General features: G+C 41.0%; 1 protein-coding gene across 1 annotated transcript in view; it reads left to right on the top strand.

Annotated features, from left to right (window-relative positions):
- The first annotated feature begins 9,190 nt into the window (after window positions 1-9,190).
- CDS1 (CDP-diacylglycerol synthase (phosphatidate cytidylyltransferase) 1) overlaps window positions 9,191-21,030 on the top strand; it is a 52,800-nt gene continuing 40,960 nt past the window's right edge. The window contains exon 1 of the mRNA XM_004681149.2: window positions 9,191-9,716. Coding sequence (XP_004681206.1) covers window positions 9,597-9,716 — 120 coding nt within the window. The 5' untranslated portion in view covers window positions 9,191-9,596. The remainder of the gene's footprint in view (window positions 9,717-21,030) is intronic.

The following is a 21,030-nucleotide window of genomic DNA, read 5'->3' as shown; positions in this document are numbered from 1 at the left end:
GATGACTGGATAAAAAAGAAGTGGTACATATATACAATGGAATATTACTCAGCAACCAAAAAAGAGAAACACATGTCTTTTGCAACAACTTGGATGGAGCTGGAAAAGATCATGCTTAGTGAGATAAGCCAGAAAGAGAAAGAAGAATACCGGATGGTTTCACTCATAGCAGGAGTATAATGGACCAAGCGAGAAAATAACAAGAATAATGAACAGCCACATACCAGAGACATTTTGTGGGGGTGGAGTGGGGAATGGGGTCAAAAACGGAGGGGTAGGGAGGGAAGTGCATGGGATTATGGTGATGGCACACGGGTGACTTGGTGATGGGAAACCCGCGGGGATTACAATTGAGATGGGAAAAAAAATGTACAAAATGATATAAAAATAAACTGTTATAAAAAAATTGTATGTAAATTCATGTTTAAATTAAATTTGTAATTAAATAATATGTAAATAAATAAAATCTACACTTAAAAAGTGAAGCCAGTTTCAGTTGTTTCTAATTCTTTTGAATCTAGTAAGTTGTGTCTCTCAGTAGTCTACATTGAGGTACTTACGTAACAATGAATGTCTATAAATAGAAATAGACATGCACTATGATTGCTACTGAAGTGTTATTTCTAAAATTCATAATTTATGAATATTGTGCAAATACAAGTGAACACATGTCAAAGGTTGTATTTATTGAATTTATAGGTAAGGGAGACAAAGATATTAAAATCAGCTCAAATAGGATTTTGACTTACAATTATTTATATTCTTTATTAGAAAAGGTCAATTATATAGTCCTAAACAAGAACTGTGGAATTATTGTCAGTTTTCCACACACTAGCTTTCATCCCCAAAGATTTGTAAATAGCCTAATTGATCAATGACAATTTATATAAACAGAATGTTTGTGTTCCTCCCCAATGCCTATGTGTTTGTTTGTTTATGAAATGTTGTTGTCCAACATGATGGAATCAGGAGGAGGGTCTCTGGGGGGTAATTCAGACTTGATGAGGCCACAGGGGTGGAGTCCTCATGAATAGGATTAATAACTTTATAAGTCATGAGAGTTTTTGCTGCTTATTTCTGTTCTCTGCCATGTGAAGATACAAGAAATGAGCAGTCCACAACTTTCAAGTTGTACAGCTTCCAAGAATCTGATCATGCTTGCACCCTGATCTGTGAGAAATAAATTCCATTCTTTATAAGTACCCAGTTTGTGGTGCATCTGTTATAACAGCTTGAACTGACTAGGACAACAATCAAAGATGTATCCCTTTTACAGTATCAAAAAATCACCAGCAGCCCTGATAGACAATACTTAAAAACCCATTGCAAGGACAATCAGGAATCTCTTTGATCATTTCCAAAATTTTGTCAATTTTTTCCAACTCTACATAATGTCAACAATTGTCTACTTGGTGTTTTGAAACACTTTTGAATCTCTTTTCTAATATTTTTTCGATGCATTTGTTTATATGTGGATTAAAGAGTAACATCTCTAATCAACATATACATAGACTGATATTCTCCTGATAAGATTGCCAAGTGACCAGATATCTAAAATTTACTTTGCAAGTAAGGTGATTCAAAGCTCTGCCTTGTAAAAATCTTAGTGTCCTTACATAAAATCTTTTCATGGGCCCTCCCTGGTGGTGCAGCGGGTTAAAACACAGCACTAAGAAGCTAAAGCCACTTTAGCATGAGTTTGATCCCCAACCCCAGAGGTGATCCACATGGCACAGAGACCTTCCCTGACCTGCCCGCTGCTCCCCTCAGCAGTGTACTTTGTCAATCTGCCTGTTCTGCTCTCCACTCTGTCTCTGGTGAATCCTCTCACCACCCCTGCACTTCTGGCCTATACCCCAGTTCTGTGTACATAAATAAATAAATAAATAATCTTTAAAAAATAATCTTTTTATAAAACACTAATACCGTCCTCGTATATATTGCAAATAACTTGGCAAAGTTAGAGTAAATTCTTTAGGCATTTATTTCTTAAACACACAGTTTTATAGTCTGTTCTTAAACACAATATTCATAGTCTGAAAAAAGCACATATTGCCATATTAGATCTTTCTTAGGTTAACGATCACTCTTGGTTGACCCAAATATTCTCTGATAGAGTTCTTATTCTAGACTCCTCCTAACTGCCTGTTTTATAGTTAGTCACATCCACTCCCAGCCTTGGCATTTGCTCCAGCAGGGATAATGGAGGATTATCCCTGAATGGAGGATTCAGGCTGTGCGGTCAGCTTTGGAGAAACAGCCACTACACATACATTTAATTTATTTTATTAAAATAATGTACTTGAGAAACCATTGGATAACTGTTTTTTGTCAAGTGCAATAAAAACAAAATTAAAACCTACCCCCCCCCAAAAAAAAGGATTGAGGTAAAGGCCTCAATCCTTTTGCTCTCCCATATGTAAACCCATCGAATCAAACCCAGAAAATGCATCTAATACTAAATAATCTACACACAACTTATTGTTAACAGAGTGGATGAGATTTACTTAGTCTCCATTCTATTTTGGGGTGTTCTATTAATTTGAGCATTAAGTCAGTTAAATTTCTTAAACATGATAAAAATATTATTAATAAACCAAGCTGAGAAAAGAGGGACAACAGACAAGAGGTATTACTAGAAATACGTCTAACTTTAAAAGTCTTTTGCAATATCAGGAATAAAATAGATTCACTCATGAAATCACATTGATGATTTTTTCCAAACCCAAAATTAAGTTTCTTCTTTTGCTGAAAATAAATAGACATGGAGACAGTTTTCAAAGTTTTAAGACCATAACCATCTGTAGTTATATATTTTACAAATATACTTTATTGAAAAGAGAAAAATGTACCTAGAAATATCTAAAATATATGATTTTTTGCTAAAGTATAAGTAAGTAAGATCTTTGGAAGAAAAAGTAAAGTGGGAGAGAGTTTTCAGCTGCAACTGTGGCACCCAGTGGCTGAAACACGTCCCCTCCCCCACCCCAGTGCAAACTAATGCCCAGTGGGTCTAGCAATAGTAGCCTCATGCTTTGTGACTTTAATTGTGGTTCTGGCAGCTGCCTGGCATCCTCTGTTTCCAGCAAGTTAGTATGCCAGATTCTTCAGCTATTCGAAGAGTTATGTGAGATTCTTAACATTATTCAATAAATTCCTTGTTTCCCAAAGTTGGCCAGGCTAATAGCTAAGAACCTTGACAGACACCTCTGAATTTCAGCAATTTGCTGAACAAACATAATTGATACAATGTGAAGACAATCTAAATTCAACCCTTCTATGGATTGTTACCAATCTCTCCCATTTATCTAAATAACCACCTTCAAAAAGATATAAATCTGGGTATATCCAACATTAACAAAATACTTGAAACAGGTAGTATCAATATCACACATATAGCCTTCCCTGGTGGCTCAGCGGGTCACAGCTGTCTGCAGCCCACTTGGTGCAGTTCGATTCCTGCCCCGGAGCTCACCCAAATGGCACAGCAGACCTCTCCTGTCTCTCCTGCTGCTCCCCCTTGGCAGGAATATTTCAGTAGATCCAACTGTTCTGTTCCCCACTCTGTGTCAGGTGAATCCTCTCAATGCCCTTGCACCTCTGACCTGTACCCAATTCTGTATGCATGAATCAATAAATCCTTTTTTTTAAAAAAATAGCACACATATGCCATTCTTTTTGTGTATAATTTATAAAGTTTTAGGATTGTGCTGCTTATTTCCAAAGGAATCAGATCACCAAAACATATTTTGCCTAGATCACTATGCTTCAATGGAGAAATTAGAAAAGGAAGTATTCTGCAGTCACCATATCATGTACAATATGCATGGTAGTCATTTATTCCAATTATTTGGGAATGGTAATTTCATCAATCTTACTATTGCTGCAGGGTAAAGCAAAAATTAATTGATTTAATGGGTTGATGATTTCCTTATACTTATTTGCATTTTCCTTATCCCATTTCAGAATTTTTACCTATTTCACTAAATATACTTCAACATGTCTTTTTCTTCAAAGTCTTCTGTTCTAGTGAAGCTTCAGTGAGTTTAAAAGGATCAAATAGTGTCCTTAAAAATAAAAATACAGGGCTCTCCCTGGTGGCACAGCGGGTTAAAGCACAGCACTAAGAAGCTAAAGCCACTTCAGCATGAGTTTGATCCCTAGTCCCAGAGATGATCCATACGGTTTGGCAGACCTCTCCTGACCCACCCACTGCTCCCTCAGCAGTGTACTTCATCAATCAATCTGTTCTGCTCCCCAATCTGTCTCTGGTGAAGCTTCTTACCACCCCTGAACCTCTTGCTCCCCAGTTCTATATACATAAATAAATAATTTATTTTTAAAGATTTATTTATTTGTGCATACAGAACTGGGGTACAGGCCAGAGGCTCAGGGGCGGTGAGAGGCTTCACCAGCGACAGAGTGGGGGAACAGAACAGGCAAATCGAGGAAGTACACTGCTGAGGGGAGCAGCGGATGGGTCAGGAGAGGTCTGCCACACCATGTGGTCACCTCCAGGGCAGGCAGAAATCAAACTCATGCGGAAGTGGCTCCAGATTCTCAGTGCTGTGCTTTAACCCACTGCGTCACCAGGGAGGGCCCTAAATAAATATTTTTAAAAAACAAAAATAAAAATGCAGGGTCTCTCTGGTGGCACAAGGGGTTAAAGCGCAGCACTGTGAAGCTATCCTCAGCCACTGCAATAGGAGTTTGATCCCCAGCTAGGGTGGTGATCCACATGGTGCAGTAGACCTCGACTGTCTCGCCTGTTGCTCCCCTCAGCAGTGTATTTCAGTCAATCTGCCTGTTCTATTCCCCACTTTGTCTCTGGTGAATCCTCTCACCCCTCTGCACCTCTGGTCTGTACACTAGTTCCTGTATGCATAAATAAATATTTTTTTAAATGCTGCTTTCAATTATATAAATGGTAGTAATAGGTTAACACTTAAATTGCCCTTTGTAGTGACCAAGCATTGTTCTAAGAGTCTTACATATATTAACCAATTTAATCTTTATAAAAATTTTAGGAGGAAAATAATAGCCTTCTCCTCATCTTATGCATGAATACAGAGAGGCACAGAGAGGTTAATTTCCTGGGTGGGAAGCACAGGCCAGTAGGTGGCAGAGCTGGAACTTGAAGATAGGCTTGCTCCAGAATGCTTGCATAGTGTTACAAGTTGACCCCTTTTGAAGTTACTAGTTTCTGCTGCTACATACTTGCAGTTGGTAGTGGACCAGAAAGAACTACAAGTTCAAAACTCAAGCAATTCAATTCTGACTTCCTTCTGTGTACCTGGGCAGTTTACATTCTGAGCTTCGGGATTTTTTCCTTTGTAAATAGGAACAATGATAATACTTATCTTGCCTGCTTCATAAACTGTTGAGTAGAACAAATAGGACAATGTATGTGAAAGTTAAGTGGTACATGGTTATTAAACTTCATTTTTTTAAAGATTTGTTTATGCATGTATACAAGAACTGGGGTGCAGGCCAGCGGTGTGGTGGTGAGAGGACTCAGAGACAGACTGCAGAACAGAACAGGCAGAGATACTGAAATACACTGCTGAGGGGAGCAGTGGGCAAGTCAGGAGAGATCTGCTGTGCCATGTGCCATGGGAGCTGGCAGGGGATCAAATTCATGCTGCAGTGGCTGTGGATAGCTTCATAGTGCTGAGACTTAACCCCTTGTGCCACCAGGAAGGCCCATTAGTTAAACTTTAAATGGGCATGTCTATTAGAATATAAATTCAGCTGTATGGTATGAAATGTTCCCTAAAGTTAATTGGGCTATACCTCAAAGATGGAGCAGCTGTGATTTGGAGCCAGGGTTTCTGGTATATAAAATCCATGTGCCTAACTACACCATTCCACTCACTCCTCTGACATTTGGTCATGATTGTAATTAATGACACACCATTGTTTTCCTGTGCAGTCACTAAAAGTAAGAATTTAGACAGACATTGTCCTTTAAGAATACCCCACAAAATGTTTCTCTGGTGGCCTAAATCAGAAGTTGCTACTTCTGACCTAACAAACTGAGCTGACAGAGGCAACAGAGTAAGAGACATGAAGTGACAAAAAACGGATGTTCATGTAGATAGAAATGCTTGACTAAGGAGAATTTCTTCTTTTCCTGGCAAACTGGGTACATTCTAGCTATATGCCTTAAAGACTCTGAGATGGAAAGCAGCTCAGATTTCCACACAAGAAAGGTACTGCCAATCTAGTAATGTTCTGAAGTACTTAGGAAAGAGAATATAATTGATTTTCCCAGGACATACAGTTACTATGTCCGGCAAGGTCTTTCCATGTTTAGGCAAAGAGGAAGTAAAAACAAAATCAAGCTAAAATAAAAACCACATGTATACTAATGTTAGCACTTTCCTTTTATCCCTTTCAGCAAGTTATAGGCATTATAGATCATTCCAATCCCATCAAGGGGGAAAATCTATTAATCAACCAAGAAGTACTGATGAGTGTCTCCTTCATGATTACCCCAGGCATGAGCTTGGGGTTCATATGATTCCTGTTAGCAGATTAAAATTTAATAGGTGAGGCTTTTCAAACATGCTTGACTTTGTGTCACCAAACATCAATGTAATGAAAGTAGAGGTTGTAATTTCCCTGAATGAAAAACAAAAGAAAAATGAAAAGAAACAGAAAAAAAGGCGTTGGAGAAGTTTGAGAACACAGAGCTTAGTTGTGGTCTACTAAATCATAACATATCTTAAGTAAAATGTACACAAAATCATTAGAACCACCTTTAAATACATATTAAAACCAATCTCTATCATATATGGTAGAAAATGAAGATAAGTTAATATCTATCTAGGTCTATTATAGACCTTTTTATTTAAGAAACCATAAATACTAGACAGTTGACCCTTGACCAACACAGATTTGAACTCCCAGTTTTTTCTATCTACAGTTTCCTGGTTCATGGATTCAGCCAAACATAATGTCCATTAGTAGAATCATGAAGGCAGAACCCACAAATATAGGGTGTAAACTGAGTTATGACCTTAGTTATAGGAGGTTGTTGCCTCTAATCCCCCCAGTTGTTCAAAAGGTTTGTAACCATCTATGTTTCCTTAAGTGTGCTATACCTTTGTCATTCATTTCTTCATTCACTTCTTCAACATCCTGTCAATATCAGCAAAAGCTCTGGCAAGGGTCCTGCCTGTGAAGATAAATAAACTGTGGTTCCTGTTGTTTCAGTATAATCACTCCATGTGTGTAAATCACTATAACGAAAACAAAAGAAAGAAGTAGTTATCTCAGATGAAATACGGGAAGAAGGCAGAATTTAAGTAGTTAACACTATTTTAGCGATCTCTACTTTGGATCAGATTTTTCTAAGTCAGGGAATATTATTTCTCCTATCTCACACTTCTGTCCTTTGTTCTCTCTTGCCAATTCTCAATCTTTCTTCTCCTGTAGCAAAGGGGGAAGGAAATCAAAGTAGCTAGTGGGTTGAAGGGGAAGGAGGAAAGGGTTCTGGTACCTTCCTATGCTAGGTCCCCATTTTGGGAGGCAATGGGGGAAAGGAAGGCTGCATTCTGATAAAATGAAGCCTGATAAGAATCATGTGTGAAAAAAGCCACAGAGGCCTATACCCTCCTTTATAGTGTTATGGACTTTGAGGTTTCATAACTTAACTAAAGTCATATAACCAATCTCAATCTTCCTCAATTTCACAAAGATTAGAATGGGTCAAGGGAGCACCTCTAGTGCAGCTGAGTGCTGGGTGGGGTTAGCAAGCCAGAGATAGAAGCTCCACTATTGCCTTCCACGTCATCGTCAAACTCATGCTACTTACAACAAAGCAGTTTTAAATGTCTGATCCTCCAAAGAAAAGAAGACTTAACTTAGTCACCTCATAATCCTCTGTTTCATAAGGAAAACCACACCATGACTATCACTCAAAGAATTTTGTATCTCTTACTGTTTTTTGTTACTCTTTCCATAAGTTTGACTGATTTCTCTATACCCTTTTGAAAATGTGGCAATGACCCAGATTGAACTCAAGTACTTTTTCCTGAAGTAAAAAGATGTTCTTGTACTCTGCTTTTCCTGTTTTTTTGTTTGTTATTAAATTTTCAGAACAACTTTATTGATTTTAAATGTGTCAACAATGACCTTGAGATGTTTGTTTTTTGTTTTTATAAAGATGCTTTCTTGAATGTTGTCCTTTTTGTGATCGCCTGTCTACCCCCTCCCCATTTTTCAGCTTGTCAGTAATAACCGAGTCGCAGACACTTGTCAAGAAATCTGATCATTGTCTAATAGGATTTGGGATGAAATTAAGGCGGATCTTGTACCTTTCCTGTTCCATCTTTAGCAACTCAACCTGTAGACTGTTCAGTGATCAAATGATAGGAACTGTACTACCACTACTGCCCAGTCTTCCACCATCCACTCATGCACACATTCCATCATCCAATCTCAGACTCTCACTGAACCCTAGACACTGAATTTTGGGGTATTCAGTATTGTAGTTTCTCAGAGACAGAGTCTGAGTTTGTGACTAAACCTGGCCAGCCCATCCCGCGATGTCCAATGAGACAAAAACGTCTACTATTTTCAAGGTGATGACACGAGACTAGAACGTCCCGAGTCCGAGTCCTTCCGGACAAGCTTCTGCTTTTGGACGCCTCTTTGCCTCCGACACCTCGCGGTGTGTCAAGGTGATTCGCGGAGTCATTTGAAGGGGTAGTGCTGAGTGCTGTCAATATTTACCAGGCGCCTCAGAGTAGTTTTTCCTGCCCGCCCAGTGGCTGGGTGGCCAGCCTACAAGTTCTCATTCTTCACTTCCCAGTTGGCCACACTCCCCGGCCCCCGACACCCCACCCCACTTTTTGGCTCCTCCCCGTTCCTCCAGCCCGAGCCTCTCACACCTTTGCTCTAAGTCCGCACCTGGGAGCGCGCAGAGATGGAGGCGGAGCCGTGGGGCGGGATCGTGACGTCACCCGCCCGGAGAGGGCGGGGCTGTGGGAACCGCAGTGCAGCGCAGAGGGGCGGGACGGGACGGGGCGGGGCCTGCGGCGCGTGACCTGGCTGCGGGAGGCAGGAGCGGGGAGAAAGGTGTGGAGGAGGGGCGCTCGGACCTGCAGATTCCCGAGTCGAAGGCGGGGCGGGGAGTGGCCGGGCGCGGCGGAGGCGGCCGGCGCCGCGCTAAAGCGGGTCACGCTTCCTCCTTCTCTCCCCGCCCCTTCTCCTCCCACCTGGGCCTCTGCGTGGAGACGCGCACCTGGCAACCAGCGGCCGCGCTCCGCCGCGTCTCCGCCTTCTCCGCTCCGGCGGGTTGCCCCGAGCTTGCCCCGCACCCCGAGCCAAACCCTGCGCTCGCCCTTCGGCCCTCCGCTGGCGCTGCGCTCGCTGGCGGCAGCCTCGAGCGCTCGCTCGTTGATGCCGTTTTGGGGGTGATTCGGCGCGACGGCGGCGCCTCCATGGTGGGGGCGTGTTAGTGACCGTGGTTCGAGCGGACACAGAGTGCACGGCTGCGGGGTGGCTGGGAGGCCAGCCAGCGAGACCCCGCGCGCAGCTCGGATTTCGGGGCGCTGCAGGAGGCCGTCAGGGCCGCGGGAGAGCCGGAGATGTTGGAGCTGAGGCACCGGGGAGGCTGCCCCAGCCCCGGGGGAGCGGTGGCTCCGCCGCCACCCCGCGAGGGAGAAGCGGCTGGCGGCGACCACGAAACCGAGAGCACCAGCGACAAAGTAAGTGGAGCTGCGGGAGGTGCACAGCCGCGCCCGCGCCGGGGCCGGTTTGGGCAGGGACACCTGGGAGCAAGGGTGGGGCCCACGAAATGTCAGGTGAAGGTGCGAGCTGCCTGTTGCGCTTTCCTCCCCGACCTCATATTATTGCTCCCTCCTTTCCCAATAGGGGTCGAGATTCCGGACCCCAGTGATGGTGCTGTTTTCCTAAGATTACTGCAACTCTGTATGCTGTCCGGGAAACCTGGATGATTGAGTTTGACTATAATGTATAGCTTCCAATTCCAGTCTCTTCCCTGTAGCAGAGGGCGACACTAGAATCAGAATGAAACCTGCCTCTTAGGAGCTGCAGTTTTCTAGTAGCTGCCATCTCACACCTCCTCTCTGCAGGGGAACAAAGTTAGTTAGGACTCAACTTAAGACTTGCACCTTTGGTTCTAACTTGTCATTGGATCCTGACGCTGGAGGCTTGGCTTCTTGCGCTCCCCCATCAGCACTTTCGTTTCCTCTGTCCTTTTTCAGTGTAATAGATTTTGGAGGTTTGAGAGAATCATACACGTGACACACTGTAATTTATCTCCAGCTTCTTTTGAGTCCTTGGCGGACAGTGCAGTTCTTCTTTCTACCAGTAGATTTCATTTAGCCTGAAACGGTAATTCATCAAGACCTTAAACTCCCTTTTTAATAAATTATCCTTGTTTCACATGTAATAATTAGTTGATGCAATACCACTATTCTATTTAAAGCTAGAAAGAGTCCAAGTTTGTGCTAATTTGTTGGTAATAATGGTGGAAGGAGGATGTTTTAATGCAATATTATGACCTCTTAGGGGAAGTTTAAGAAATTCTGCCAGAGAAAAGATTGCTTTATAAGGCAGGCTGATAAAAATTCCTTTTAATGTAGACACTCAAAACTCTTAAGCTATTCCTGGAAGCATTCTGTTTTGGTAACAGGTATTACAGTTTGAATTGCAGAAGTATAATGGACTGCCCAAGGTCAAGTCAGTGGCAGTTTAGAACTAGAACCTGTTTCCTGATAGCTTTTCTTCTGATTGATACTGTTGCAGAGACTCCTTGGCAGTTCTGATTTGGCTCCATCTAGAACTTGATGTTAATGAAAGTGATCTAAACCAAATTACAAAATCCTGGTAGGAACATACCACAGAATATCACAAAATAATAAATTTAACAGCGATGTTAGGACCGAAAGGATGTTAGCACAAGATACTTTTTTCCCTACCTTTGACAGTGGGTGGAATCAGATGAGTCTTTTAGAACATATGTGTAAGGAATTACTATATATATATATATGTATGCACACACACACACACATACACATATATATATATATATATATGTGGCTTCCAGCTAGCCATAGTTGATGTTATAAAGCTAGAAACAGTGGGCTGAGAATAGTCTTTGTGAAAACTGCCTTGGAAACTAAACTAAAAATAGAATTAATTGGGTTGGGATTTGTTTTGTTTTAACACTGATAGAATTTAGACTCAAGGAAACATCAGCTTCTCCATGTTGAGTTCTTCAACCAGAAGAAACTATTAAGTTTTCAGTAAGAGAAACACTCAGGAAGTCACACAAAATAACTTGAATTTAATTTCTTAGCAAGCTACTGTATTTAAAATGAATAGTACTTCTGCGGTTTGATTTGACTCATTAGAATTAGTCTCTTGCTCTTTGTGATGGGTTAACTCACTGGCTATTTATTTATTTATACACATTGCACTGTTGGTTTTCACTAATACATGCCCAGCTGGATTTTGTTTTTGGGAGTAGACATTGCTATATGTTGATATAGGATGAGCTAAATATTGATTTATATTTAGAGTTTGTTATAAGGAAATCTTGACTTGGCAAGACATTGAACTCCATCCTTTGTCCTTTCTTATCATGGTGCACAGTTGAGTGCACCTTTATTTCTAGGCCAAAGGCTATTTTAAAATCACTTTATAAATTGGAAGCTGGTTAATATTTGGTGCCTTCTCTGTTAAAGTTGTAGTAAAGTTGTAATTTCTTTTGGGCAATTAATGAAAGAAGCAGAGAAAGTATATTATATTGTGCTATTGTAGCACATCCCTATGTTATTTTGTAGTCTTCTAATAGTGCTATTATTAACATGACATTCTCACTGTTCAGAATCTGGAGACTATGCTGAGAGAAGGCTCTGCTCCCAAGAATTAGTGAGTAAAAAAGCACTTTTTACCTGCAGGGAATGTTCATAATTGTTAAAAGCTGCAGAAGTACTTGAAAGGTAATATTACAACCCCCTCAAGTTGCTCTATAGGAGACATAGGAGTTAGATCTATTGAAAATCTGAGTAAGACTCACTGTTAGCAGAGTGGGCATTTTTGGACTCGATATGGCCACCACAGGAAAAGCTTTGAATAGGAGGTGAGGGGTGAATTTGGAACTTAAAGATCCTGGGGGCCTCACCAGGTGGACATGTGTTAGGAAAGGGCGTTCTAGGTAAAGGGCACACTTGAATCAGCACTCTAGGACCATGGAATTGAAATGAGTTTGATAACCATGGGGCATAAGCTGCACTCAATTGGGAGGTGGGGTCGGAAGTTTGAGAGTCTTGTGAAGGTTAGACTTTATTCAGTGAACTCGGGAAGCCACTGAAAGGTTTTTGGAGACATGAGCCTGTACTCTAGCAGCAGTATGGAGAAAATGTTGGAAGCTGGAGCAATCTGCCACAAAGAAATCACATGGGGACACACTGCAAATGCTAACATGAAGTGTCGAGGGCTTGTGTGGAAGTTAAATGGAAATAATCAGAATATATCTAAGAAAAGAAGCTCCTGCTTAGGAGATACATTTTGATTCACATTTTTTTTTAAAGATTTATTTATTTATTTATTCATATAGAACTGGGGTTCAGGCCAGAGATGCGGAGGGTGAGAGGATTCACCAGAGAGAGAACAGGCAGATCGACGAAGTACACTGCTGAGGGGAGCAGCGGCCGGTCAGGAGAGGTCTGCCTCGCCATGTGGACACTGCTGAGGGGAGCAGCGGCCGGTCAGGAGAGGTCTGCCTCGCCATGTGGACACTGCTGAGGGGAGCAGCGGCCGGTCAGGAGAGGTCTGCCTCGCCATGTGGATCTCCTCCGGGGCAGGAGGGGATCGAACTCATGCGGAAGTGGCTTCAGCTTCTTAGTGCTGCGCTTTAGCCGCTGCGCCACCAGGGAGGGCCTATTTTGATTCACATTTTAAGAGACTAAGAAGAAAAAATATTGGGTAGTCTTTCAGGAGTAAGCATGGTGAGTTGGGGTGGATCATTCTCTACAGTAGACAGGAGGTTCAAGGTGGTGATGGACATGCCAGGACTATAGACGTTAACTTTGATCAGCAAGGGGAGAAAGAACTAAAGACAGAGCCGTGGGAGGTGCCCATTCTTAGAGTAGGGATGGAGGTTAGGGAAAGAGCCAAGGTAATGAGGAGTCTGGGAACTATAGGGGGAGGGATTTCTTAAGAGAATGTCACCAATAGTATTTTGGAATGAGGGTGAGGCATTGAACACTGCATTTAGCAAAACACTGCATTTAGTAGGAGCCAGGTTTTAGGTTGAAGAACTTAAGAGGTATAGTAAGAACTTTTTTTTAGGAAGTGCCATTGAGAGAGAATACTGAAGAGCATTGAGAGAGGACTGAAGGAGTAAAGGAAGTTTTTCTTTTTCATAGGAGGGAGATAGGTATTTAAAGAAGTCAAGTGAGAGTGAACATACTGACAAGGATGGGCAGATCATAGAATATAGAAAGCCAGCGCGGTTTGGAGAATACAGAGGAGTGGGGTCTTTAAGAAAAAGAAGAAAGAATGGAGGGTAGATGCAGAAACATTTTGAAAAGTAGAAGAGGGGAGATTAAAGTGACTGATGTTTTCAATTTTTTCAGGGAAGTAGGCAGTCAGGTCCATAGAGCTTCAAGGGAGCTTGAATGCAATTTAGTTCAACCTAATATAGAAAATACAAATAAACTACTAGAGTGTGGTAGTTATTCCCCCAGCATGATGCAGAGCAAAGCTGGGGCTAGAACGCACGTCTGGGGCACATCTGGAGTGTCATGATAGGCGTGTCATATGGCATAATTAAGTGGCCACCAACAGAATTAATGATCAAACTGGAGGATTCAGTTGAACTAAAACAATGCAAATTTGTTGTTGTTTCCACTTTTGTAAAGCAAACTTTAACATGTTTCTTCTTGGATGGTGCAGTTAAATATAGAGAGGCTTTGTGTGTTTTGTGTTTGGGCTATCCCTTTTAAAATGGGTCATTGAAGAATTTGCAGACACATTTCCTGAGGTTTGGCTTGGTCCTGTGCCTTCAGCAAATGCTGAGCAGTCAGTAAATGCCTTCGCTAAGTGCCTATCTAATTTGAAGTTCTAATTGAATGTCACATTTTTTGTGGCTCTTTGTACCTTTGAGAAAAGGGCGAGAACAGAAAGGCGTCTGTTGCTCAGCAGCTAATTGTAGAATTTACTGTCTTGGATTGTGGACTTTAATTGCATGGAAACAAGATAATGTAAAATAATTTATAGATTGCAAAATTTGCACTTAATATACAACATCAATGATAGAGAAATAACCTTTGTCTGCACTTGAAAAAAATAAAAGTTCAAGACCGCAACACAATTACAGACCTCAACACATAAGTATGGGTCTTTCGCCCTCTAGAGAGGCAATTCAACAGAGAGCTCTAGCTCAACCAAGCAAGAGAGACAAGTCAACAGACAGCTTCAACTGAACCTAGTTGAGTCCTAGCTAATTTTTCCTGGAGACTCACGTGTAAGGGAACCTGTGCTGGAGAGCAGTTAGCCTGGCTCCACAAAGGGTGTGAGGAGATATCTGAAGGGTGGGTAGGTCCTCAGGTGAGGAGGAGGAGAGTAAGTCAGAACTTGTCCTAGGTTGGGCTTTGCCCTGGCCTGTGTAGAGGAGGACACACCAACCTCACACAGGGTCTCAGCCTTCTGCCTCTAGGAAATTGTGAGCCATGACCAAATGGTCAGTGTGCTGGGTAAAACTGTGTGGACAGGGATCGCCAGTCCATGATTCAATCCACCTGTTTAAACAGGACTTAAGGCAACTCATAGACAGGTTCAAAATTTCTTTTACCTAGGATGTCTCACAAGGCCACACCACATTTAGAATTAGAGTTATCCTAAATTTTCTAACAACAACAACAAAAATGTAAAGGAAAAATTAGTTATGTGGTTCAAAATTTATAAAATTGACATATTTACATATTTTTTCACAGTTACTACTTTATGTAATTTTTAACTGATTTGGCCTTTCTGAATCTGGCTAGAAACTTAACTGAAAATGTTTAATTTTGTGATTTCAGGTAGTTGAACTTAGAGCTAACAAAACCATGTCTTGTATTTGGTATCTTCTGAGTAGAAGATATTATTAGCTTTTATTTTATACCAGTTTACTATTTGATTCAGTTGATTAGGAGATGTTTCATTACCTAATTTATGAAGATTTTGATGTCACATTTTTCAGTAACTGCAAAAAAGGAGAGAGAACTAAGATCATAAATGACCCATCGTTCTTGAGCATTTCTAAAGTCATGCCAAGTTTAGTTGCCTTTCTAAATGTTTACTTGTTTTCTTATCCACATGGAGAGGTCAAAGTTATTTTTCATGTTAGGTATTTGAATGTTTGCTTAAGACTTTGTAACAACTATCAAAATTTTAGACTCTCTTTTAAATGTAAAAGTGTAGTGCAGAGGAATGGAGAAACAAGAATTCAGTACAGCATGTAGAGCTTATACCTGTGGAAATTGAAAACTACTTTTTGCAAACTTGGTGGCTAGGAAAGCAGTATTACTTTTCTGCTTCCTAGGTATGCTTGCTAGTCTCTTTATTTGCCAGGATCGTGGCCAGCTATTTAAGAGTTTTATGTAAGACTGATGAAGCAAATTTGACTTTATTGTCTGACTGGCCCAGGTGGGACCAAACACCTTGACACTGACACTGGACTCTGCCACCTTCCTATTTGAAGTAGCTTGCCTGATCACAGTGTGCTTCAGGGGAAGCAAATGTTTATTAAACCCATCAAGAGCTTAACATTTTTTAAATTGATTTTTTTTAAAGATTATTTATTTATGCAGACAGAACTGGGGGACAGGCCAGAGGTGTGGGGGCAGTGAGAGGATTCACCAGAGACAGAGTGGGGAGCAGAGCAGGCAGATGGGCAAAGTACACTGCCGAGGGGAGCAGTGGGTGGGTCAGGAGAAGTCTGCCAAGCCATGTGGATCACTTCCGGGGCTGGGGATCGAACTCATACCAAAGCAGCTGTGGCTCACTTGCAGTGTTCCATCCTAACCCATTGTGCCACTAGGGAAGGCCCAAGAGCTTAACATTTACCCTGGTGTACAAAAACAATTAGACCCTCTTTCAAGGGTTTGGTTCTTAATTTTTCACCCACTGAGGTTTGTACTTGAACTGGGTTGAGACTTTGAGTAACTGGGACACCATTCATGTAGAGTTCAATGTAGATGGTGCCTACTGGAATTTGATATCTGGTAGGATTAATACTAATTTATATGGCTATTAATAAATATGTTACTTATGAAAAGGATGACACAAGGAACACCTAGGCATCTTTCTCTCATGTGATTACAGTTTTGATTTTGTGTCTAGGATTTCATTCTCTTGATAGCTTTACAACATGTTTGTGTCCCCAAACAATAATTGTTACCTTTGTTTTTTACCCTACCCTTTTATTATAAAAACATTTAATAACATAGAAAAGCTAATATTGTACAATGATTATCATTTAGTGCTCAGATTTAACAATTAAGGTCTTACCAAATTGCTTATCCTACAATATCTATATACAAAAACTGTGGGTGAACCATTTGAAAATAAGTTGCAGCCTTCATGTATCCCTTAAAGGCATTCCCCTATGACCACAATACCAATGTCATATATAAAAATTAGCAGAAAGTCCTTACCTATAAATCATTCATATTCAAAATTCTCTAGTTTTTACCCACAAAATGGCGATCAGATTCACCTCCCTTCCTCATTCAGCCGAACCCAAGATCCAACTGAGGCTCATACAGTACAGGAAATAACAGAGACAGGATAACTATCCTTATTTCATATAATTATTTTTGCCCCTGAATAGAGACAAGATAGAAGAGCTTTTCTGCCATTGTTTCTCTTAGCCCTGAAAAGGTGAATGCCAGAGCCTAGCACTAATAAGATCACATGTAAAATGCAAATTTGTGACGACAGCAATATTTCATATTTGAATAAAACTTCCTCGTGGAAGTTGCCTTTAGGGAGCTTTGTTTCTGACTTGGAATTTAACACTAACATAAAACCATAAGACACAGTATGATTTTAATATATAATGAAATGGAGTATCACTTGGGAAACATCAGGGTAAACCAGAAAATTATGGAAATCTTAAGATTTGAGTATTGTAAGTGGCATTTTAGGATTGGTAAAAATTGGTAAAAACAACAGTATTGCAGATTGGGTGGAGTAGCCAGATTCCAGCTGGGCATATGGAGACAGGTGCGCCTCCCTTACTCAGCGGATATGCATACTTGCTGAGCTCTTGGTTGGGGGCTGGGCCATGGTGGGTGGACATGAACCCAGATGTGTATCTTGTGACCTGTGGCAGAGGCCGGCTGAGCAAATGGGGCTGAGCGGTTCTGAATTGATTTTCTAATCGCTGCTGTCACTGCTCACCGTGAACCTACTATGTTACAGTCTAAAATGGGAAGTTTCCAAGGGGGATCTTCCCTTGCTGTCTCCGGCTTCTGTAGTTTTGTTACAGGGCACCCCAATGTGAATTGGGTTGCCTGTCTGTGGTCTTCACCTGTGCGCTTACGATTCAATTGTACTATGGACACACTCAAAAGGTTAAATAATGGATTTATTTATAAGGAGAAAGGTAAAGGGATAACCCAGGGAAAGAGGGAGAGAAACACAAGTTAACTAGGATGTCCCACCAGTTCTGCTGACTTGAACTCTACCAGCACGCTGAAAACTGATTGAGCGCCAAATGATCAGCTGTGAACCACAGATTGCCCCCAGAGCCCACATGTTTGGTTTTATCCCAACCTGGCTGCTCAGCTCCGCCCTCACGTCCCTGCGTGCTTCTTCTTGGTACTGATGGGATTTGGAGTTCCAGCATCTGGAGTAGGGGTGGAGTCCATGAAACCTGTACCTGTTAGTTTGGCTTGTGGCCTCTTCCTTTATCTTCAAAGTCAGCATCAGTCAGCCCTCTGCTGTCATCACCTTTCTGTTGCCCCTGTCTTTTCTTTCACTGGTAAGGATCCTTTGATTATATTAAACCCACCTGGATAGTCCAGGCTAATCTCCCATCTCACAGTCAAATGATTAACTGCATCTGTTATCTTAATTCTACCTTGCATTGTGATATTGCCTATTCACAGGTCTCTATTAAGATGTAGACCTTTTATTTTGCTTAAGAAAAGTTTTTGAAAGTAATAATCCAAGCTTATGGAGATGAGATCTTATGGATAATTAAATGCTCGCCAAAGAAACCAGTCTTGAGAAGGAAGGGTGTTAGAATTATAAGGTTGAGTGGTTAAAGACTGTTCATTCTGCGGAGTACAGGAAACTCAGTTTTGCAGAACCTGACATTGGCAGTGTAGGTGTGCAGAGGGCATTTGCTGGAGAGTAAGAGGAGGTTGGATATGTAGGATTTTAAATGGCTGATTAATGTTAGATTTGCCTTTTACTCTGCGGGGGGCACATTTGGTATTCTCTGACCTGGGCAATGGGAGCCTTTATGTATTGCGTCGCCAGTCAGAATAGTATAATGGTGATTCCACCATTTGGTCACCTCTTCCCTGCAGTGGGGAGGAAGTGTAGATTTGGAAGATCAGTTTATCTTTTCCAATTCAAATTTTGAGAAGCCAAAAGATTCGTCATCAATCATCATTAAAAAGTATAGAATAAAAAAAATAAATAAAAAAAATAAAAAAGACGTATAGAATAAGATCACAGGACTGATATAATCAGATTTCTCTATAGAATACAATATTCAGTCCTTTGACCACTGATCTCATCAGGGTTCTTGAAGCTTCATCACCTGCCTCCTTCCTCACCTCATCCCCACAACTGCCAGGGGCTTTTGCTTGGCAACACTGCTGTCTTGCTAGGAAATACATCAGCTTAGTCTCCTGCCCTGGAGATAGTTCTCTGCTTTGTTCACTTCCTAGCTAGGAGAAAGAGAAGGAATTCACATTTATATGATACTATTAAGAAATAAACAGAAAATGCTGAAATAGGGAATTTAACTTAATGTTCTTTCAAGTAAGAACTATTTAGCTTTAAGATTTTTAAAAGCTTCTTGCTTTTAGACACAGAACACCATATCACTTGAGGGTTTTCTTTATGCTTGATTGCAGTTTTTATGCTGAACTAAGGTAAAAGGAGCAGTGTGAACCCCAAAAGGCCCTTTGTAGAGAAATTGACCTTGGCCACCTGACTCACTTTTTAGGGGACTAGGTGTGAAAGGATGCAAAATGTGAGAGAATTAGTATTAATCCTTTGTTGAATTCTAAACCATTCATTAAATTTGAGACTTTTCTGAACTCTGTGCCCTACTTCCTGTCCATTTACTCCCCAGTTCTGGGAAACGCCTCTGTGCATTCTCACAGATAAATTGCACTGTATTCAGTGGCATCCACTGAACTGATTATATTTAAACTATGCAAATTGCTGACTTTTCACATACCTATGCACCTAGGAGTTCACTAGAGCCAGGTAATGAACGTGTACATACTACGAAAAATTTGCTTCAGCGCTTCTGTAACTGCCCCCTGACCCTCAGACAACCACTGAATCTGCTTTCTAGCACAGCAGGTGAATTTGACTTTCTAGAACTTCTTTTAATGGGATGTTGCCCATATATGTTTGTGTATACAAATACATATGGAGCTGTATACATACATATACTTACTTTGTACGTTTTGACTTCATTTTACTCAGCATAATTACTTTAACATTCATTCATATTATTGAAGGCATCAATAGTTCACTCATTTTTATTGTCAAGTAGTATTCTGCTCCATGGGTGTAGTTCAATTTGTCCTTTTCCCTGTTGCACATTTGAGTTGGAGCTATTGCAGCTTAGAGTTCGTACAAATAAATAAATCTGCCAACAATGTTTGTGTATACTTCCATTTCCTTTTGCTAAGTACTTAGGTGTAGAATGACTGGTCATGTGGTGGATGTATATTTGATTTTTTTAAAAACGGCCAAGCTGCTTTCCAAAGTTGTGCCATTTCACATTTCCAACAGCATTATATGAAAATTTCTGTTTGTCCATCCACATGTTCTCCACTACTTATCTTCTTCAGTTTTTAAACTGCATGCCAATAACTATACCATCATCTCTTACTGTGGTTCCCTAATAGCTAATGGTGATGTACATTTTGCTGCAAATGCTTGTCTTCTGGGTATTGCCTTTGGTGAAGGGTATTTGAATATTTGTCCATGAATTTAAATTGAGTTGATTTCTTATTTAGCTTTGAGAGTTGTTTATGTATTTGGGATGGAAGGCCTCTTTTTGTAATGACTTACAAATCTCCTTTCCTAGTCTATGGCTTGTCTTCATATCCTATTAACTTGCTTTTGAAAAGCAGACCATTGTTTAGTTTTGATTTATTTTAAAGATTTATTTTTTTAAATTTATGCATACAAGAACAGGGTGTAGGCCAGAGGTACGGTGGATAAGAGAATTGGACACAGTCAGAGTGGGGAACAGCACAGGTAGATTTACTGAAATGCACTGCTGAGGGGAGCGTCAGGTGAGACAGGCGAGGTCTGCTGTGCGTCAGCTCCCTGGCCAGGGATTGAACTTGTGCTGCAGTGGCTAAGGATAGCTTTATAGTGCTGAGACCAGCCCCTTGTGCCACCAGAGAGGGCCTGTTTTTTATATTTGGAAAAGAGTATTCCTTCACAGTCAGAAGCTTTCTTTCTGTACAAGTGCAACTGAGCACCTAAGCATGGTGACTTGGCAAAAACAGGTGAGAAGTTCTCATTTTAATCTTAAATATTAGCATGCGTTCAGTTGACAGAGTTAGAATTCACTCAGCACCAATTTATGTAGTGCCTAATAAATGCTAGTGAGCCGTGGGACTCCAGAGTGAGACCAGTGTACAGCATTTCCTCTCTTCACAGTGTTTATAGGCTTCTGAAAATAAAGACAAGTGAACTGAGCTAGTAGATAAAGGTAGGAAAACTGTGGAAACACAGTTCAAGAGCAGCTACCCTGGGCCAGAGGGTCAGGGGGGATATTTCTGAAGATATTTTAGT

This window comes from Condylura cristata, unplaced genomic scaffold, assembly GCF_000260355.1.
Source record: "Condylura cristata isolate star-nosed mole 26May11 unplaced genomic scaffold, ConCri1.0 scaffold00012, whole genome shotgun sequence".
In the NCBI taxonomy this organism is placed as follows: domain Eukaryota; kingdom Metazoa; phylum Chordata; class Mammalia; order Eulipotyphla; family Talpidae; genus Condylura; species Condylura cristata.
Note: the sequence above shows the minus strand (reverse complement) of the source record. Positions and strands in the feature narration are given on the sequence as shown.